The 14,174-nt window shown below is 42.9% G+C and overlaps 1 protein-coding gene across 1 annotated transcript in view; it reads right to left on the bottom strand.

Annotated features, from left to right (window-relative positions):
* Positions 1-14,174, bottom strand: part of RSU1 (Ras suppressor protein 1) — a 221,137-nt gene that overhangs the window by 174,117 nt on the left and 32,846 nt on the right. Inside the window, exon 4 of the mRNA XM_030819247.1 lies at positions 2,805-2,925. Within this exon, the coding sequence (XP_030675107.1) occupies positions 2,805-2,925 (121 nt within the window). The remainder of the gene's footprint in view (positions 1-2,804; positions 2,926-14,174) is intronic.

The raw sequence follows: 14,174 nt of genomic DNA, 5'->3' as shown, positions 1-14,174 counted from the left end.
ATCATGAGGTCAGGAGAAAAAGACCATCCTGGCTAACACAGCAAAACCCCATCTCTACTAAAAATGTAAAAATTAGCTGGGTGTGGTGGTGGGTGCCTGTAGTCCCAGCTACTTGGGAGGCTGAGGCAGGAGAATCTCTTGAATTCAGGAGGCGGAGCTTGCAGTGAGCCAAGACTGTGCCACCGCACTCCAGCCTTGACGACAGAGTGAGACTCTGTCTCAAAAACAAAACAAAAAACAAGAGTGCCATTCACTCCATCTGAGACGCCTTCCTTCAACTTGTAAGTCTGAGAAATTCTCATGCATCAAGTCTCAGCTCCTGCGCTACCTGCTGTGTTCGTGCTCCTGGGAATCTCACCTGTGGACTAAAGTGCTCCCCGTCCTGCTGTTCCCCCTGCTGGTCCACAACTGCCAGCACATCTGTGACCTCACTGGTCTGTTCCTGTTTATAACCAGCCTTGCCCCAATAGGTAAGGTCAGGGACCATGACCTTCACCTTGGCTCCCTGGTACTAGGAAGATTCCTGACATAGAATAGTCACTTACATAGTCATGGAATCAACGAAAACGTAAAGAAGACAATTATGATGATAACAATAGCTAACTAATACTAGGTACTGCTCAGTATGTGCCAAGCACTGTTCCTAGTGATTAAGATTTTATATATATATTTTTTATATAAATATATATTTATATTTACATATAAAATATTATATATTATATATGTGTATATATATATTTCATTTAATAAATGAACAAATTAACAGTAAGAATATACATCTATATGTAGTTTTAGCTTCTTTCTCACATACAAATTAAAGATCAGGATAGAATAGCCTGTAAAACCAAGATATAAATGGAGAATCTTTTCATTTCTGCTTTGCCAGATGGGTATACAGGCTCCAAATTTGTAGGGAGGAAAAAAAAAAAAAAAAAAACCATCTCATCTCAAGTGATGTTTCTCCCTCCTTTTAACTTCACTTTCTCTCAGACATAAGCATAAAGGCTGCCCATGGATCTTACAAAGTTGGTCCCTAAGCCCAAGTGAACTTCAAAATAATGTGTCTGTCTGTCCAAACTCCCTGTGGAAAGAATAAACTCAAAATCACTCCTTGAATGAGAGTTTTTTCATAACTGCTCCCTACTAAATTGGCAAATACGGCCAGACACAGTAATCCTAGCACTTTGGGAGGCCGAGGCAGGCGGATCATGAGGTCAAGAGACTGAGACCATCCTGGCCAACATGGTGAAACCCCATCTCTACTAAAAATACAAATATTAGCTTCGCATGGTGGCGTGCGCCTGTAGTCCCAGCTACTTGGGAGGCTGAGAAGGGGAATCGCTTGAACCCAGGAGGCGGAGGCTGCAGCTAGCCGAGATAGCCTGGCAACAAAGCAAAACTCTGTCTCAAAAAAAAAAAAAAAAAAAAAAAAAAAAACCTGGCAAATACCTGGCCAGCATCTATTGCCACTCCACGTCAATCACTAACTTAACCAGAGAATTTAGTGGCTACAGTTTAACGAACATATGACTTTGCATAGAGACTGAAGCATGAGTGGGCGGTTTCATCTGATAGCTGCGCCAATGAAGATGGAATTCTGATGCCGAAGTTCCGGTTGGGGTCTACGGATGTATTTGTCTGTTCTCTCATTGCTATAAAGGAATGCCTGAGGCTGGGTAACTTACAAGCAAAGAGGTTTAACTGACTCATGGTTCTACTGGCTGTATAGGAAGCATGGCAGCAGCTGCTTGTGGGGAAGTCTCAGGGAGCTTTAACTCATGGTGGAAGGCAATGCAGGAGCATGTGTATTACACGGCAGGAGCAAGAGAGCACGAGGGGGGAGGTGCTACACACTTTTAAACAACCAGGTCTCACAGTAACTCACTCACTATCATAAGGATAGTACCAAGAGGGGATGGTGCTAAACCATTCAGGAGAGGTCTGCCCCCATGATCTAATCACCTCCCACCAGGCCCCACCTCCAACACTGGGGATCACAATTCCACACGAGATTTGGTGGGGACGCAGACCCAAACCATAACAATGGAGTCTGATGGAGCCTTTAGACCCAGAACCATCTTCCCAGCTTGGCTGCTAACCCCAGGGGTGACCAGGAGCCAGGCCCTTGGACCCTTTGAAAAGGCTTGGCTTCCTCTGTATACAATGAAAGCACTAAAACCTGCCTTCCCTACCTCACAAATGTTGAGAGGGTCAAGTGCTGCAAAGCAATACACAAAAACAGGTTATCGTTATAATTATTTACTGCTCCCTGGTTCTGCAACCTCAGCTGAATCAAAACTCCTCTCTTCACCTTTGCATAAAGAAAGACAGAGGATTGTCACCTCTCAGCTAAAGAGAAGAATTGCACAAACGAATGAAGCATCATTAGGGAAAATATTCTTCCCTCCATGGCACGAAGGTGCTTTGTAAACTATTCCAATTTAACACAGAGAGAAAAAAAAATCAGCCATATTACCACTTGTCTGCCAGTTCATGCTATGCAAATAAGTCCCTTCTCGGTCAACAGAACTGAGATAAAATTTTACTGGACACAAAATACAGTAAAAATTTAACTTCCTTATTGCGCCAACAATTAGCTTCTCAATTAGCTCTCAAATATTCACTAATGTAGGCCACCGAAAGCATATATTAAAACAATAAAAATTTTTTAAGACCCAAAATATAAAAAGAAATTAGAAATCCATTTCTGTGCAGTAATATAAAAGGAATCCCTCCCCTGGCCCTACCCGGCACGCCCCTTCCACTCTCTTCCTGTCCATCCTTTCCCCTCTACTGATACTCACCCAAGGTTCAGGTGTTTGAGTTTTTGAAGGCTACTGATCTGTGTGGGCAGCTCCTCGATCTGGTTATTAAAAAAGTTGAGCACTTCCAAATTCTTCAGTTCTGCGATGTTTGGTGGCACCACTATGGAAACAGAAATGCTGAGTGTGAATCAGGGAATGGAACTCCTAGCAAGGGATGGCAGCGACACATTTTGTTTTTCTTTCAAAGCAAAGAAAGATGTAACTTCAAAAGGACCATTGAATTCACCTACCAGTCTTATTTATTTTTTACATGTTTTTCATAAGCAGTCGCTCACTTCTGAGTGGCCGCTTAAATACTTCTTCATATATGGTTAGCTAAGTGCTCGGCATAGTTTGTTTCAGATGGACAATGAGGGGGGAAACGGCAAAAATGCACAAAAGAGAACTTCTGTACCATAAACAGCCTATAAAAATGAGTATTATGAAGCATATATACTTATGGTTGTCATATATGATCTTAAAAGTGCAACTGTTTTTTTTTTTTTTTTCTTTTTTCTTTTGGTTTTCTTGCATTGCCACCAGAAGAAAGATGGCGACCTCCAAATCCCTTCCAGGGTGATGTGCATTGAAGCTGTTTAAATAACCCAGTGTCTGAAGAGCTGTCCTCTTAACATTGCATTAATAACAATATAAGCTCAATTTTAAATGATGAAATATTTGACCTCCCTAGTTTCTGATTTTGGCCTCTGGAGTAATTTATCTTGATCAATAACACACACACACACACATACACATACATACACATACACACACAAAGGTTACACCAGATTAGCAACAGATCAATACACTGTTATTATATAGAAATACAAAAAGTCAACTCAGTAGCATGCTATGAATACTAGTATTCAGATCAAAGGTGAAAATCAACCACTGGGGACCTGAAAGATTCCTCCTTCCCTAGCATATATACACTTGAAAATACAAATGTAAAAGCCAAAGGCATCTTTATCTCAAAAGCACAAACTGTAAATTGGCAGCAGCAGGAGTTTCCATAGACTGTAATTCATCTATCCCATTTGCTATTCAGTCTTTCTACAAACATTTCTATGGGTGATAAGCTTGGCCATAGTTCACGTAAACTCTGATACCAAGACTATCCAGGTAACTAAGAACATGAACAGGGGCGTGGAACCCAGCCCCAGAAAGTGTGATGTCTCTTATCAGTCAGGTGTACTTCCCATCCCATCTGCTTCCTCCAGGGGTGCCCCAGGAGGCTGGGAGACCAACCTGCTTCCTGCAGTCAGACCTAAACTCAGACCCAGGAGCACCTGTGATTAGAACCACCACAAAGGTGTGTGTAAAATGCCAAACATACATCTAAAATATTTAAGCAGCTAGCCATTTCAAGACCAATTGATAACGCCCAGGGGAATAAAAGTAAAGGGACAGGCACATTGCTCATTCTAGTTTTGAGTCATCATTTCCAGCTTTCTGAAATGTCTAAGGTATCACTGGCCTTTTAAAGGTAAGGCTTGGTGAAAGGTAAAAGAGATGCTTTCACTGGAAGAAGGGACTGTGAAGAATACAGATTACTCTGAACTGGGGCACATGGGCAGGGAGCAGTGGTCTAGTGAGCAGCCCCTGGGTGAGCTCCTGAAGTGGCTGTTGATAAAACAACAAGTTTTCATCGGGTCATCTAGACAGCTCAAAGTTCCTCCAGAACCCTCCCTCTTGGATACCTGCAGGAATGCCAATGAACCCTACCTGTACAATGTGGCTGCAAATGCACATTCTTTCTTAGGTGCACAGTCCATGGAACACTTCTGTGCAAATGAATGGTATTCACTGCGTGTAAGCGATTACCAAGAAAATCACCAGGGCCAGGGGCGGTGGCTCACACCTGTAACCCAGCACTTTAGGAGGCCGAGGTGGGTGGACTACCTGAGGTCAGGAGTTCGAGACTAGCCTGACCAACATAGTGAAACTCTGACTCTACTAAAAATACAAAAATTAGCTGGCCGTGGTGGCAGACGCCTGTTAATCCTAGCTACTCCGGAAGCTGAGGCAGGAGAATCGCTTGAACCTGGGAGGCAGAGGTTGCAGTAGGCCAAGATCATGCCATTACACTCCAGCCTAGGTGACAAGAGTGAAACTCTATCTCGAGAAGGGAGAAGAGAAGAGAAGAGAAGAGAAAAGATAAGATTGGCCTGGTGCAGTAGCTCACTCCTGTAATCCCAGCACTTTGGGAGGCCGAGGCAGGTGAATCACCTGAGGTCAGGAGTTTGAGACCAACCTGGCCAACGTGGTGAAACCCCATCTCTACAAAAAATAAATAAATAAATAATTAGCTGGGCATGGTGACGCATGCCTGTAGTCCCAGCTACTCGGGAAGCTGAGGCAGGAGAATCGCTTGAACCTGGGAGGCAGAGGTTGCAGTGAGCCTAGATCAAGCTATTACACTCCAGCTTGGGTGACAAGAGTGAAACTCTGTGTCAAAAAAAAAAAAAAAAAAAAACAAAACAAAATCACCAGGCTGTGCCTTCTGGGTCACTGGATGTCATCTTCTCCCCCTAGATGGTAAAGTATATATAGTACAGCTGCCTACAGACCTCATCCCTCCCCTGTCCACCCTCCAGCTACCACTAAGCCTTCATCTGATTAGTTTGAAGAGCACATTCATCTGATTAGTTTGAAGAGCAATAACGAAAGTTAGTGAAACCAGGAGAAAATGATGATCTCAATTTAGCCACAAACCAAGAATAATGCAGCCAGAATTACTGCCGTCTTCCCGAAGTTACTCCGCCAATGCAATTAAATGCTGGTCTAAAGGTATCGCCTATTTTGACAGGATGAGAGATTATTTCACTCTCCTTGCTAAATCAGTCCAATTTAAAACCACAGATTATGCTAAATGTGATTTAGGGCTTTGTTTTGTGAACGCAAACAATAACCCCATATTCAAGTTACAAAACCTCTCTCAGCCTTTTGGTGAGCATGTGAATTTTTCGTTTAAGACTCCATTCAAGCTAGACGAGGAAAAAAAAATAACACACAGCTAATAGTCTCCCCAAATATACGGAATTTCTTTCTAACCCCCAGCCATAGTGAAAATCTAAAGAAATTAACATGCAGACCCTTCTGGATGGGATGGTATTCATTCTTTGAACCAATATTTAGAGAATGATGATTAGGTGCACAGTGCCATACTTTGCACACACAGCATCTCAATACTTTGGGGATAAAGTAGGAGAGGCATGTTATTTAAAGAAAGTAAGTTACACAAGACAGGGTATCAAAGTCAATCAACTGAAACAGGCCTAGTGCTTGGAAAATAAACTACTCCCAACCAAACTCTCCGAAAAAATAACCAGTTAGCAATATGAATTGTGCTATGACTAGATCCTATACATACGTGGTGGGAACAATTTTAGCTATTCCAAAAAGGCCACTGCAATATTTTACCAGTCAAAATATTCTACTGGAGTTTTCTAGATATCTACAGGATGCATGAGCAAGAAGCATTTTAAAACCTAACAGTGTGCATCAGTGTATTTCTTACATCTTTGAAACGATCCTTTTTCATCAATCTGTCCAGCTTCTGATCTATGACCCCAGGTGACCTATGACACCAAAGGAACTAAAGAGCAACGTGTTCCCTGACCCTACAGTGCTGTTTTTGCCCTCACTCAACTCATAACCTCTCTGGGCCTCTGTAAAATAAGAAGGCTAGATTATGACCATTTCCAAGGTCTCTTCCACCTCATTTTAACATTCTAGGATTCTAAAAGGAGATGGATTATGAAAATCAATGATACGGCTTTAAATAATTCAACAAATGGGGCCCTCAATTAGGAAGCTTAGTCATGTAGAACTTTGCTTCTGACAGAGAATTGAGTATCATTTTCTGCCTAGCCAAATATGGCTGCTTTAATTTTGAGACTTCAGTTGCTAGGTTTGGGGGAACAGTCCCAAAGGACTCAGATATCCCGTCTCAATGTCTCATTTCGCTCTCGCCGCAGGATCACAGGACTGCTGGGGATGCTCTCGTCCCAGAGCCTCTGCTCGTGTTTTGGAAAGGTGACGAGGATGTGGTCACATCACCCCAGAGACGAATCTCAAAGTTTCTTCCGGGCTTTGCAGCAGCAGTTCCGCCTAACACACCCGGCATGACCTTCTTTCCTTCAGATCCTCCTAAACTGAAGAAACCGAATGTGATTCAAGAGTTTTTGTCCATCTGATGTGCCAGCCCAGACTTGGCAATTCAGCACTCCCATCTCCCCCAGCAGTTTCTGGAAGGTTCCACAAGCAGCCCAAAGTGCCTGAAGGGTTCATTAACTTCTCTTTGGCCGGAAGCACCTCCACTTTGCTGGACAACTGGAGAAACCAAAGTCCATCTATGGGAAACACTGACACAGCCCCTTCCCTGAGCAACAGCTTTACTCCTAAAAGGACATGTATCTACGGCCATTGGTTATATCTGCAACAGGCATGAGCCAGCCGGTACTGCACCGTTGATGCACATTAACAAAATCAACCATCAATCAGCTCAAGAATAGGCTTCCCCCAACCGGCCACCAGCCTGCAAACTGTCTCCCCTCCACACGAAGAATCAAAATCAACTATTGTTATAACAATCGCAGTTTCAATTCTGTTGAATTGAGTAAGGAAGATTCTATGATCTAAAATTAATAATTCCACAACCAACAACTTAAAGCATTTTAGGAGTTTACACAATAATAATTAGCAGGGTATGTTCTGGGGCTGGTCTTTCTGATGGACAGCCACTAGTTGTATGCAGCTGTTTGAATTTAAATCTAGATTAATAAAAATTAAATAAAATGATGAATGCTATTGTTGGTCACAGCAGCCCCATTTCAAGAGCTTGACAGCCACATGTGGTGGCTAGTGGCTCCATTACTGCACGGCAGGGATACTGACCATTTCCATCACCGCAGAATGTTCTATTACACAGCCCTGCCCGAGGGCAGTGGGTCTCAAACCACAGAGACATCAGAATCACCAGAGGGCTTGCTAAATCCCAGATGGAGGGGTATCCCCGAGTTTCTGATTTAGTACGTTTGGGGTAAAGCCTGAGACTCTGAATTTCCAACAACTTCCCAGGGGATGCCGATATTGCCGATCTGGGAACCCTATTTTGGCTCAGAAAACTTTTAATTCATTGGCAGCATCACAATTATCAATCCAACACATATGTCCCTTAACCCATGCAATAATGCGATGAGTATAATAATCAATCTGCTCCAAATGAAGATGCCTCTTGAGCCTGGAGAATTGATGACACGTGAAACAAATGATACTCTAGGTAGCTAAGACGTTCAACGTGGATGCCACAATCAAACCCTTTCTAGTCAACTTCTGCTCCCCCACACAGGATTTTATGGTGAGATCGGTATTGCTTAAGATGGACAAGTTTCCAGAGGAGAAAAGCCTTGAACTCCCTAGCACATTGAATTAAGTCACTCAGTGGCAAATTCATCATGACCAAGGGTAGTCATACAAAGAGATGTTACCTGCTCTACTGCTTGGCTTCAAAACACTGAGCCCTAACGGCAGGATGCTGGGTGGTAGTGACGGCACAGACAGATCCAGCTCGGGTGCAGCTGATTTGGGGGCTTTTTGAGCAAAAGCATCTTGTGGCCCTTGAGGCAAAAAAAAAAAAAAAAAAAAAAAAGCTGTAAGGAGCGACAGACTCTGGGAGCAGCAGGCACCACGCAAAAACATAAGGACAGGAGCTCTGCCTGGGTGCAGCCCACGGGAGGGTCAGGGGGTCACACTTTGGTCTTTAGAGCCATATGGTTACCAGCGACAGCCAGGTCCTCTTCAGCTCCAGAAGGGCAGCACTAGACCCTGCACCATGCTAACGCACACCCACGGCTGCCAGGAAGCCAGAAGCTGCTCCGAACACATGCTGCTTTCCCTCCGCAGCACAGGCATGAAATCTGGAGGTGACCTCCACCCACCATCTCCACCAAACTTCTGGGGAGTTGGGGGCTGCACTACACCCACCTGTTTTTGCAGAAGCACCAAAGGATGTGTTTAGAGCTGGTGGTTCCTGAGCTAGGGCTGGCCCAGGGCATGAAAGCCAGGGGACCCAGCCTCTTTGAAACAAGTGAACCGAGAGCTCACCCTCTGCCTCCAGTGATGGATTGCGAATTACAGCAAGGGAATGAAGAGGAGGACTTACGGCAGGTACTTCTTGGGAGGCAACTGCTCACAGCCAGGGCCAGGACAGCAGGTGGCACAGGGGCATGCCCGCCCTTGTGCTGCAGTGGAGGCAACGCTACTGTCTCGTGCCCATTTCCAGGAAGCAAAAGTGCCACCAATCCTCAGTGTCCAAAGAAACCACATAGAATGAGTCACAGCAAAATGAAACCGAGTAGCATTGCTTCTAAAAACCTGACATATTGCTATTTAAAAAAAAAAAAAAGAAAGGAAGTTTTTGTCTGTTGTCATAACAAATGAAAATGCCTGGGCAGATGTTCACAATGTCATACATTTCTACAGCTTTTTTTATAAAGCACAGAAGGATAGAGGATGGTAGAGGATATTAAAATTAGCTTGTTATTTAGATAACTTAGCATGTTCCATTACTACAACCAAGTTACTAGAAAAATTACTAAAAACATGAGAATAGGTGAAAATGAGTGAGATTCTTCATTATACTTATGGGAGGGGGGACGGACCATTTATGAGAAAATGGTGAAAGCAAACATTTCCTTGCCCCAGCATTTGATGAATATGATACTGAAAAACAAGTGTCCCCCTTTGGCCTGAATGAAGCAAGGGAAGAAAAAACCAAATTAGCAGAAACTAGATGAAATATGACTTGGGGCATCCATGGTCGAAGTAAAAGCACGGCCTTTTTCATCTCTAGCCGTAACTGGAGAACATGAGTCCATTCATAGCACAGAGGTAGTGTCTAGACTAATTACATACATGCCGATTCTTTCAGCAAATCATAGTTCTCAATGCCATTTTAATGATTGTACATAAAGAACAATCTTCTCACTCTCAGGTAGGAATAATTACACTCTTCAGCACTTTATATGCCCAAAAAAAGGTCATTTATAGTTATAGTGATTAATTACCTTTGTTTTCTGGCCAAAAACACAAGGTGGATAATAATGAACTAATTCCATATTACCACAAGAGTCTGATGTTCAAAAGTATACTAATGATAACTGGCTTCACAGATTTTATGGGATCTCCCCCAAAGCAGCTATTAAAGCAGTGAATTACAGTAGTTCTAGGTTATTTAAAAACATAAAGTTTATGAAACAGTAAAGCAAATTCTCATTTAAAAGGTTCTACATGTTCCTCAAGGTAAACATAAAATAGCAAAGTATCTAAGCATCTACCCCAAGAAAGGCCAACATCCTCCAATTATTAGCTTTATAAATAACAATGGTAATGCACTTTTGGTTAATAAACAACAAGTATCTACTGAGGACCTGTGGCCCAAAATTACACGCTCACTCTATGCTATCATGAGCCGCCTCAGGATTCTATAGCCTAAGTCATTTTAGTAAACAAAAATATGCCCTGGCTTAACTTACCGCAACACAATGGTCCTACTCTTTCAGCAGCAATGTGAAAAATCAATTACGTGAAAATTAGAGGAAAAAAGGCATAAGCAAGCGATAAGGTCGATTTTAGAGTATAAAGCCAAACATGCAAAAATATATGTTCCTGAGTTATAAAAAGTATGTATGCATAACCAAACAGATTTCCTAAAAACCTGACAAGTATGGATTTCTTCTCCTCTGAGGACATAAAAATTAGTTAATGCCTGAATCTTGTGTTACCTCCCAAAGCATCTTCAGGAAGACGTATGAACTCTGAAATCTCGCAGGAACACCGCTTCTAAATTGCACTCCAGTTCTGATGCGCGACCCCTCCAGCAAAGCCATATATCAATAAAGAGCTTTAATTGGGGAGCTGGGAGGGAGAAGCAGCACTGAGAGGAAAGGAAATGGCATTCAGTGGCCTGGGGAGGAAGTGACATCCAGCAAAGGGAAAGAAAAGGAAGGGTAGGAAAAATGCCCAGGAAATTCCAAAACACTGGGAAGAGAGAGAAGGAGAATATGAAAAAAAAACTTCAATTCATCAATGGAGAAAAGCAGGCTCAGTGTTATAAAAGGAGTGATCTAGGCTCTTTTATATGAGTACATGCCTTTACTATGTATAATATTATGTGGATGTTTATCTACACATAAGCCTCGATTATTAACATTATAAGGTAGACAGTAAGCAAGTCACATTCTATCTTGCACTCTTTTACATGCACACACAGAAAAAGCACGTTTTGTCATTAGTTTCTGTCTTCTTTCACAATTAAGAATTAATCTAGGCTGGGAGCAGTGGCTCACACCTGTAATCCCAGCACTTTGAGAGGCCGAGGTGGGTGGCCTGCTTGAGCCCAGGAGTTTCAGACCAGCCTGCGCAACAGGGCGAAACCCCACCTCTACAAAAAAATTAGCTTTGCATGGTGGTGCATGCCTGTAGTCCTAGCTACTCAGGAGGCTGAGGTGGGAAGATCACTTGAGCCTGGAGGTTAAGGCTGCAGTGAGCCAAGATTGCACCACTGCACTCCAGCGTGGGCAACAAAGTGAGGCCCTGTCTCAAAAAAAAAGGAATTAATCCATCAAATCCATCAAGAGGCCACAACTGGACTGCTCCTCTTCCCACCGGACCTTATGTTTAGGGTCACTGCATGAAGAGGGCAGGAAGGGGAGGGAAAGGAAGAGGCCCAGGCTAGGGAAATCCACCAAATCCACATGGGAGCTTTGATCATTCCCTTCGAACTAACACAACTATGGCTTTTAACCTTAGGAATTCGCCCGTTCTTCGAATGGAAGGAGTAAGGATCCAGAGCCACAGGAATACTTCATCCATGGAGCTGCTAGACTGACCTAAAGGGACGTCAAGTGCACACACACATCACTTGCAGAGGCAGCAGGGGACATGGCAGAGCAGCCACTTGGAAGCCATACAGAAAGCTCTGTCGCCTCCTCATTCTGGTCACTTAACCACTTTACACCTGTCTCCTCCATGTGATACAGAGTGGGGGTTCAACAAATTCACTCTTTTCTCTTTCACTTCCTGCTGAAGTTATTATATAGGTGTTGTTCTTGATGGTCCCACAGGCTGTGGGTTGCCTTGTATTTCCTTCCACACAGTGCTGGTTCAGTTGGATGAAAAGGAGGGCTTCACAGAGAAAGATGAGCATTCATCTCAACTTCCTGAAGGATAAGCCAAATTCAGAGAGAGGGGTAGGAACATCAGTTTTTAAAAAAAAAAAATCAGGTGACTAGAACAAAGAATAGATAGGCAGGGGAAAAAAAGTTAAAGAACTAGCAAAAATTGGACAAAAGAGGGTTCAGACTGAAAACAGCAAAAGGCAAGGTCAATGAGTTCGTTAACTGGTTATCAATTGTATTTGAGTGGTTTTGGTCTACGAGGCTGACTGACGAACAGAAAGAAAAATGGAAATGGGAAAGGTATTCCGTTAAAAAAAAAAACAAAAAACTGCATATGCCCATAGGCCCACACACATATTCTGTTCAACCCTGGGAGCTACAGGATTGCAAATTCTTATTTAACAAAATGTAAATTTAAGCAGATTAATAAGGTGGCACTTAACATTTTTAAAAAAGTGATCAAGAATCAGTTCTGTGAGGCATTAAAAATCATCTTAAGTTTTATACAAATCTCCAAGGAACATCTCCTTTAAGAAATAGCATCATTAGGCCGAGGCAGGCAGATTGCTTGAGGCCAGGAGTTCAAGATCAGCCTGGCCAACATGGTGAAACCCATCTCTACTAAAAACAAAAACTAGCTGGGCATGGCAGTGCACACCTGTAGTCCCAGCTACTAGGGAGGCTGAGGCAGAAGAACCGCTTGAACTCGGGAGATAGAGGTTGCAGTGAGCCGAAATCACGCCACCGCTTTCCAACCTGGGTGACAGAGTGAGACCCTGTCTGAAACAAACAAACAAAAAAATAGCATCACTATGTCCACACTGCATGCAAACATACTAGTGTTATCTTCATCCAATTCTGGAGTTTCTAAATCTGAGCTGTGTGGACCTCTAAAGAATTCATGGATGAACACAATGGGCTCCACAAGCCTCTGCTGGAATTACAACCATCACGTGTACTTCTGTACGGATCAGGGTTGTAGTTTTCACTCTATTATTTAAAAAGATCAGTGACTTAAGAAAAGTTAAGAAGGCTGGACACAGGGGCTCACAGTGGCCTATATTTCTGGTACTTTTGGAGGCCAAGGCAGGAGGACCACCTGAGCCCAGAAGTTTGAGTCCAGACTGGGCAAATTAGCCAGGCGTGGTGGTGCACATCTATCTAGGAGGCTTGCTTGAGCCCAGGAGTTTCAGGTTACAGTGAGCTAGGATTGTGCCACTGTACTCCAACCTGGGTGATAAAAACACTATCTCTAAAAAATAAAAACATAAAAAAAGAGAAGAGATGCTCTACAAGAATGTACGTACCTAAGTATCGCACCTCTTAGTGTATCTCCTCTACCATTCTGCACACATACTCCCATGTACACACACATCAAGTGATTTAGGAGAGAGTGCATCAACTGAAAATCTACATATAATATTTTGCTATTAAATCAATTCCGTTTCATAGACATTCTATCATCAATAGCAATAGAAACCTTTTTCAGGATCAGCCCCACACATGGGCTAATTATGAGTTGGAAAGTGACAGGCTTACACTCCCCCGTCTTATTTTCTCCACAGCCTGCCACCGTTCTGAAGTTCTCACGATTGGGGTGGTTCCATTTAAAAATATATTGTGGAGGAACTAGCATGTTAGCTGGCTTCCGCTTAGCACAAAACAGGACCTCTAGAAAAAGGATTCTAGAAGAGGTACATTTTGGTTGGTGGGGCTGACAACAAAGGGAACGGGGGTGGGGGGTGGCCACAGTCTACAAGCTGAGGACAGATAAGATGCCATCAGGAGGACACATCTTCAACTTCATTCGCTGGCCTTGGCTGCACTGGTTCTGGGTCCCTGGGTCAACAGACCCTCCCATAGGATGATCTCAGGTGCTCACTCACTAAAGCCAAAAAATAGCAACACATGCCCAACTGCCAGTGATTTTTTATGGTAACCTGACTGCCGGTACCATCAGATAGATATTGTTTAATTAACAGCTGTTAGACTCAAAGATACTATGCATATTTTTTAACTCTCATCTTTTAATGATGGCACAGAAGCAAACTGATAAATATGCAGTAATTTAAACAATAAGTTATTGATCAAAGCCTCTGTATTATAAATACATTTACACTCTGTTAAAATGCAAACAGCAAGTTGTTTTGATATTGTCACAAGATAAATTCATGACACAGAGACCATT

The sequence above is a fragment of the Nomascus leucogenys genome, chromosome 9 (genome assembly GCF_006542625.1).
Source record: "Nomascus leucogenys isolate Asia chromosome 9, Asia_NLE_v1, whole genome shotgun sequence".
NCBI lineage: Eukaryota > Metazoa > Chordata > Mammalia > Primates > Hylobatidae > Nomascus > Nomascus leucogenys.
The sequence above is the reverse complement of the archived record's forward strand: the minus strand, read 5'-3'. Positions and strand labels throughout refer to the sequence as shown.